The sequence below is a fragment of the Anopheles gambiae genome, chromosome 3, assembly GCF_943734735.2.
Source record: "Anopheles gambiae chromosome 3, idAnoGambNW_F1_1, whole genome shotgun sequence".
Taxonomy (NCBI): domain Eukaryota; kingdom Metazoa; phylum Arthropoda; class Insecta; order Diptera; family Culicidae; genus Anopheles; species Anopheles gambiae.
Genome location: NC_064602.1, coordinates 48,860,847 through 48,869,258, shown reverse-complemented (window position 1 = coordinate 48,869,258; position 8,412 = coordinate 48,860,847). Strand labels below are relative to the sequence as shown.

Genomic DNA, 8,412 nt, shown 5'->3' with positions numbered 1-8,412 from the left:
GGCATATTAAGCAGTTTTCTGAATATTTCTTTAAATCTGCCACAAAATACAATTTTTCTTTCATTATTGTATGCCTCCACCCTTTATCTATTTATTAAAATTGCCACATAGAATGAAAACAACTTTAAAACATGGAAATAATGTAAAATAAAAGTTGATGTTTTTTTGACACTCAGGGTTAAATGAATATAGACCACAACAACTGCGCTTAGGTAATGGTCTATGCTTTTGCGCACGTTTCGTGAAATGTATTTTCGTTCGATCTTTTGTTTTGGTTGTCAGGAAAGCCCTTAAATTTTTTCCAAAAATATGTTATCAAAATTAAAACAGTTTTTGCACGTTTAAATCTACAAAATCGAATCTTTTGAAGCTGTGCCTGTTATCATTATTGAGGCGACAAATACAACACCATAGCCTCACCAAGCGCCGTATGTCAAAAGCATCTGCCCATTTTGCCCCAAGCGCAACAGCCCATTTGGCCCCACGTGAAGCATTTTCGATTTTTTGTTATATCAGTAAAAATGCGCATTCAATCGCCTTGCTTTCTTCAGACAAATTGTAAAGAAATATCATGTACTTAAAAACATATCATGTAAAACTTCAGCGCATCTCTGTGACAATGGTTTAAGCTTATTTATCAATATGCTACTAAACCTTATTTTGCATTTTTCTTGGTTATTTGTTATGTAAGGGTTATGAAACTTACATGGTGTTCATAGAACACTCTAATGAATACATTTTGAGCATTGGAAAGTATCTTTGTAGTCAAATAATGCTTAAATAGAGGGTGCCCATTTTGCTCCACATGCCCATTTTGCCCCACTTTCCTCATACCTTTCCTTTCTATTTTGAATAAGTTCTGCGCGATGACGTTTTAAGTATGTTGGAATGCGAAAGAAATTAATATACTTCCACAATCCTGGTGTTGTGGATCCGTTTGGGGAGGATTAGGGGCTTACCATTCCATCATGGCCCATCTACGTGGAGTATGCTATCAGTGGCAGTACTGCAATGTGCACTAGTTTTTGAATTTCTTTACCGATTGCGATTTACATTTAAATTGGGAAAGCTGCAATAATGCAATAAACTTTCGAGCAGCGGCGGATCTAATGGTAGGCGCACTAGGCGGTCGCCTGGTGCCCCATCGCTTTAGGGGTCCCGTAGATCGATAGTCAATAGCAGGGGCTTGTGTTTAAATTTGATCTTTGATTGAGTACAAAAAATCAAAGCAATCAAGGACATTCACTCAAATCTGTTTTTGATTCATTCACATGAATGCAAAAGTTATTTGTGTGTCGGATTAAAAGTCTTCGCTGGCCGTAAGTTTGACAATATTCATGGTTTATGAATGTCAAATCAATACCCCTAAGTAATGTGTTTAAAAGTATCCCATCTTAAGTGTTCAATTTAATCCACTGTACGTCGACCACCTCCTACATTAAACGTAACGCTAATGTTCTATAGACTTAAGTGATATGTTTTAATAAACATTTTATTTTTTAACATGAAGATTAGTTGAGAATGTATGCTTTTGGATGAAAATTGTATTACTCAGCGGGAAATTTGAGTGATTGCTTGTAGCAAGTGTGATAGAGATACAGTTGGAGCTCAATAGTTGGCAGCTAATGAAACCAAAAAACTGCTTTATATTGCACATTCAGGATGACATGCCGTAAATAAAACCGTGCGCCCAGACATATCGAGATAATTTCACGCCGGGAAGGGTGAAAAAATAGCCAAAATCAACACTGCTGAAACATATTACGCTAAAATGTATGTACTTCAATGTTTTCCTGTATGGTGCACATAGCTTAAAAATATTTGCCATGAAACAGATTGCTTTTGTATGGATGAATGTCATCGAATGTTATCGATTTCGGCTGCATGCTTTACGGCGTGACGCTATTGATGGCGAAATGTCTGATTGGTTGGTATGGTTAGGTAGAATTAAATGTAAATACATTGTTGACAATTAATTTAAACTTGTTGAATCCTGTAAAATTGATCAATATTTTTGTTTCAGCTTTGTCTGTAAAGTTTGGCAATTAAATTTAGTGTTGAAATTGAATTGTGAGCAATAAATAATTATTAATAGCCAACATACTCAAAAATAAATACACATAATCAATAAATAAATCATTGTTCAGAGATTTTTTTCGGATGTACAACTTGACTGATTTTACCCTTTAAAAATACTGATTTTTTTTTTACATGGTAAAGCTAATTTTACTCAACATGAAACTCACAACAATGTTGAAATATTTATTTCTATTCCTTTTCGTCTCAGTTTGACTGGAAACCACATAAAATTGAAATCTTATCTTGCTACTTTGTTCGTTTGTTTTGTATACAAATTGTCAACACAGTGCTATTTTTGTCAGTTTTGTTCCATACTTTGCTTAAGCTCCTCGATGATGTGTTTTTTTGTTTTGCATAACATTCATACCAAAGGTGCACAATACACAAATTGAAAAGCTCATTTCATGTTACGCTGGTTACATTTCCAGGATTTATAAGTATGTAAACTGTTTAAGTGCTCCATTGTTCGTTCTATATGAAACATATTTCCCGGATGCACAGCAAAATTGAGTTCTGTTTGAATTGCATTAGCAACATGTTTTGTAAAAATTATATAAAAGCAGACGGTAAGCATTGTTTTATACCCATATTACTCTTTAGCAAGTAGGCTAAACCTGTCGTAGGCCGTCATGTACTTAATGAAAAAAAAACGTAAAGGATTGAATTAATTAATCTAAATTATTACTAAATTACTGTAAATTACTACAATGGGTAATACACTCAATTATACTAAATTACAATTTATTCTATCAAAATTAACCAACGTGTCACCATTTCATTAAACGTTTCATAAAAGTTACAGTAGGTTTTGTATTTCTCACGATCCAACAGGATGTTCGTTATGGGCTGAAGCCCCTTATAGACCGATTCCATCATACTAACAATAGCCAAGGCCATGAGTGGCTTAAGCAGCCACACACCGACAACGAATGTTATGGCAAAAAAAAGAAAAAGAAGCAGATTTTTTATTGTATTATTACCGTACGTTTTTGTACTGAATATTATGTATAATTATGTTATCATTATCACAGTCATGTTTTGTGTGTGTGTGTGTTTTTTAAATTAGTTTCGATCATTGGTTGGTCCTGAAAAAACATCAAACAGATAAATGTTCCATACCTTGCTAAAGTGTGTTGCTTTTGTTTTTTTTTATTTCTTATTTTTTTATTCCTTGTGCGTTTGACCAAAAGTAAGTGTCACTGGGGGAATGATGGCAAAATTGGCCAATTATACCTTCAAAACCCACATGGTTTAATTAACGTTCATCAACAGTACATACATATACACCAATACATTTCCATTTCCAACGGTGGGTAGAATGCAATTAGATGCACATGAAGACGTTTGCTTTGTGATTGGAACATGAAACATTGTGTATTGGGATTTGTAGGACGTAAAACACACACATTGCATGTATACACACATGTACACGTCTTTCTTGTTTTTTTTTTTTTATAGAGACTTTCAACCAATTGACCTTATTCGCCTCTTTACTTTCTTTGTTATGGTTTGCGGTGGACACAATGGTCTCACTTATTGTTCGCTATGGCCAATCGTATTTGATCACTGGTCGGTGGAAATACGTAGGTCGGTTCAATTTCGTTGAAATCAATGTAAATCTTCTTGTGGGGCTGAAGGTGCTTTGATATCTGCTGAAACGATGGCCGCTCGTTTGGATCCTCACGCCAGCACTGCAACATCAAGTCGTACACATCAACTGTGCAGTTTTCCGGTCGTTCCAATCGCTTCCCTTCCTGCAGGTAGGCAAACAGCTCATGATTGCTTACGGAAGGATACGGATAGCCGCCTGCAAGTAGAGTAAAACATATACATTTTTGTTCATTAATGTGTGATTTGTACTGGTGTAGTAAAAAATCACAATTCCTGTAAGCCGAGGTTGGAGAATGTATGTTCATAAATTAATTGAAAATAGTTTCAAATCCAATCTGAATTTATTTTAGATTTTATTTCATCCAGCTTAATTGCGTTGGCTTCTACTTGCATATTCTATCAAGTACTGTTCAAAGATGGAAGGACAAATGTTGTTAGAACGTGCATTGCCAACCAACTGTATAAAACCAACCGATAAAAGTTGCGCTAAAACCATTAAATTAAGCGGTCCTAGATAAGTTGCATAACCACATGAAGTTTCGGAAAGTTTACAAGTGTAATTAAATTTTCGCGCAAATGTTTACGGTATGTCCGCGGCCGCCACGTAAAACATGTTGACCTTTGTCTTTCAATAACGATTTGTATTCGTTTTCATGCCCTCCCGGCCACTCTCCCTCTCCGGAGTCAAATCCATGGCCTGCAACCGGAAAACAAACACACCACAGTAGCAGGGAAAGTGATCGAAATCTGCAAAATCGTGGAGAAAAAAACTGATCATGCAATGACGCAGCATTGTATGTCCAATTTTAGATTGCCCAATTTGTGGGCCGTCTTAGAAACGGATTAGGAAAATTGATGGAAGCTTTAGTTGAAGCATGCCTTCTTCGGGGAATGTAACAGTGAACGAAATAAAGAAGCACAAACACGAATCGCCACATTACTTATGTAAATCGTGCGTTTATCCTTCGCTAAAGAAGCATTGTCTTACCAAGTATTGAGGCTAAGGACTTGCGTCATTTTCGGCAGTTTTAAATGGTTTCTACAAATTTATATTATCAATGCTAACTTTGTAGAAGAAAACCATGTTGCTAGGGTGGAAAACTGGCAGAATGAGTAATGAATGTAGTTGGTTTAGTTTTTCTTTAAATCAGAGGATATTTTTTGATAACCCAAGAATGAAGAATGGAAAATTCTCAAAATGCTCGACTATTGCATGGTGAATATTATAAATATAATTGTTTGGGAACCAGTGGACCAGTCATTTCTTTTAGTATAAGCTTTCTCTTCTTTACAGATTATTTGGGCCGATTCTTTTGTCAAGTAAAACGTTTAAATCTGGGTTTAGATCTTGTACGGACTGAGCAAGAAAAAAGGTTTGTTTGTTTTTTGTTGTATAGAACTGAAGTTCTCATCATTATTTTCTGTGACTAAACTTTTGCAAATCTAGATGTTCAACAGAACAAAAACTTCTAGAACAAGGGTTGGGAAACTTTTTACTAAAAAGGATAACTTGTTGAAATTGTTGAATATGTGGGTCTGCGGGATTTTCCAAACAGTAAAAAAAAACTGCTGGCGGTTGGAATTGATTGGGCAACAGGCATGAAAATTGTTTAAAAAACAGTCTGTGAATTTAATTTTAGGTGGAGAAAAAATATGAATAATGTTAAAAAGTACTGATTTTGTAAATTTATTCAAAAATTCAATCGTTTTTTTTAGTATTATTCAGGAGGAACTCCCTTGCGTATTGTTTATCCAATCCAATCCAAAAAATCCAATTATTGCACACTTTCCAATACACTGAAACCGATGAAAAAGAGCCCTGAACTGGATGTTTTTCAATCGAATAGTGTTTAGAATAAAACGCAACGCTGTGTGTGTCACGTGGACACGTGTGTTCTTTGTAAAATAGGTAGAAAACTTGCACCTGCTGCCGCACGCCAATGGTGAACAAAACTCTTTCAAAGTGATGGCACGATGAAAAAGGCAATCTCTTTGTTCCAATTATTAAGGAGGATTGAAATAATTATTTTTATTTTATAAAAGTCAAAAATTTTGCCACCGAATCGTGAGAATTGACTATATTTGATTGATTTCAATCGAAATATACAGTTAATTGGTTTACAGGATGAAATAAACCTTATTCGATGAGGCACAATTCTTAGCAATTTTATCTAAAAAATCTAAGAAAGTTTTAATCGAAATCCGTCGAAATCTTTCATTTTCGTAAAAATTCGAAAAATTTGATAATGGAATCTATGACAGAAATGCTCAATAGGGAGAATGTCAGTTTCCATCAATGTTTTATAAATATTTAGAAATAAAACAACAATTTATACAAAGTGTGCAATGATTGGGTGGTGCGCAACAATTGGCAAATTACTCTAGATATTGTTAATTTGTTTCAAAATAAAAAATGCAACGGACAAATTGAACTTTATTGTTTCTACTTATGTTTATGTTTATGTTTATATTTCTAACTGAATTATTGTACGAGGGCAACGGAGTATAACGATAAAAATTACCAATAACAGATTATTAACGGAGTCGTTATACAAGGGCAGTAAGTTTTCAATTGCGATACAATGCAATTTCTCCAGAAAACTTAATTAATGATACACTGTAATTATGTCATTTCACTATACACAGTACATTTGTATGACATAAATCCCATCAAAATGAATTGAAATCATGTGCTATTGTTTAAACCAAATCTTCCTGCAATACAATGATGGCAAATCGTATGGCTTCAGCAACAAAGAGCGGGTGGAAATTTTTCAAACCTTGATAATGACCATAAAAAAAGGTGAAAAAAACATTCACAAAGGTGAATATGATGGAGTAACATGGTAATTATTTATCGCATATTGTTGATTAGTAGTGTGCAGGTTTGAAATGAGAGTATTTGATATTTGCTTTTAACTCAAAGTTTAATTACTATAATCACGATGGTAATTACGAGTGGTAGTTTATTCACTGTAAAAACACCACACATCATTTAAGACTTCAATTGAAGTATAATTTTTGATGGAATGGAACATCAAGGCCATCCACCATCTGGCGGATCACAAAGAATTGGATGGTTGGTAAAGAATAACGAGATTAATTTTTGTTTACGTTCAGTAAGCCTATTAAAGATAGCTCAGGAAGAATCCTACAAAGCTTACTTTTTAATCAATCGCTGCTCGTCTGTTTAATAGTATCTTTTAACCTAACAATTTTATTAGCATAAGAGGAGATGTAAATTTTAACGTTGAGCAATATGTTGCAAAACTTGACATTTATTTAACAAAAAGCGAACGATTTATCTGTTAAAGGCGAAGGTTGTTGCGCTAAATAAGAAGAAGAATAAATATTGCACCATTGCATTGGTTGAAATTAACGTAAATATGGTGTAATTAGAAAACTATTTCGATGGTTCCACAACGAGATTTATACACAGCGGTTCTTGGCGTGGACAGGCCTCAGCCCCAGGATGCACTACCAGATAACAAGATATAGAGGCTCAAGCCCGGTATCGACTCAGCACACTATACGCAGGACTAACTATGCTGCTATGGTTAAATAATCAAATCACCAAAATTCTACTCAACGACGGCGGTTGTTGCATAAACACAGGGTTTCCCACAATTCATTGGTCAGTTCCAATAATTTTTGGGCTAGTCTACGATTTATTCATCGTATCCCATAGTTTTTTGGTTCGTTCCCATAATTTATTGGTATCGTCCAATTGGATATCAATACAATTGAACCAAAAAATTCTGTAAGAACCCTGTAAGAAATTAATACTTTTGTTTGAATAACAAAACACGTCGTAGCTGTATACAATTTGTTTGATAAGATTAAAAGAAATGAATAGAAGTTGAATTGTTTTGAATGTAAGGACTGTTGGTGATACGGAGAATAAAAAGAAGTGAAAAAATGTTGCAAGTTTTCGTTAGAAATATTTAAAGTGTAAATGTCATTTCCGTACATAAATGCAAAGCCCTATTCAAAGCCTGTTATACAGTAGTGCTTTTCTTCTTATTCTTTTAAGAAGATTAAAGTATGTCATTACCACAAGCATAATGTTTTAATATACAACATCACATTCAATGGAAACAAATACATAAACTACAAACCACAATGACAATATTATAATTATTGCAAACATAATTTAGGTAAATCTAATAATTGAGTGCCAAGCAGTCTTCTACGAATAGCTAGACCGTGCGATTGTTTTGTTAAAAGAATAGAAAAAAATACAAGGAATGTAGATATTTTAATTGGTTCATAGATGTAAACTGTGTTTTGAGCCGTAAAAATTTAAAGATTTGATTGCCTAAATTAAAACTAGTTTTTTTTTGTCTCGATAGTATCGAAACCACAATTCTTTTGTTTACATGTTCTCTAGTTTCAGGATCACGTTAAATCGAAGGATTGAATGAAAATTTCGTAAAAATATTGAAATTCTCACATTGTTACACTGTAATGAAGAAGCAAAAATCGATCTTTTTTATTCATTCATTCAGCAGGTGGTGTATTATCCTGGCGATTTTCTTAAAGCTGGTTTTGTGTTGTTTCAACATTATTTACTTAACACATTGAGCGCCACGCCTATCCCTAGAGGCGGTAACTGGACCGTCGGTTCACTCCGAAGTCCATAGGGCTCGAAACGGAACAGAAGCATCGTGTTTTTTTTTTTTAATTTCACCTTTATTGTCTAAAGTGAACTTGGTTGATGTT

At 34.2% G+C, this 8,412-nt stretch overlaps 1 protein-coding gene across 2 annotated transcripts in view; it reads right to left on the bottom strand.

Moving 5' to 3' along the window:
- Nucleotides 1-2,221: 2,221 nt before the first annotated feature.
- The window catches only part of LOC1279581 (uncharacterized), a 38,264-nt gene continuing 32,073 nt past the window's right edge, over nt 2,222-8,412 (bottom strand). For both annotated transcript variants that reach the window (XM_061656045.1, XM_061656044.1), the window contains exon 21: nt 2,222-3,886. In XM_061656045.1, the coding sequence (XP_061512029.1) occupies nt 3,609-3,886 (278 nt within the window). In that variant the 3' untranslated portion in view covers nt 2,222-3,608. The remainder of the gene's footprint in view (nt 3,887-8,412) is intronic.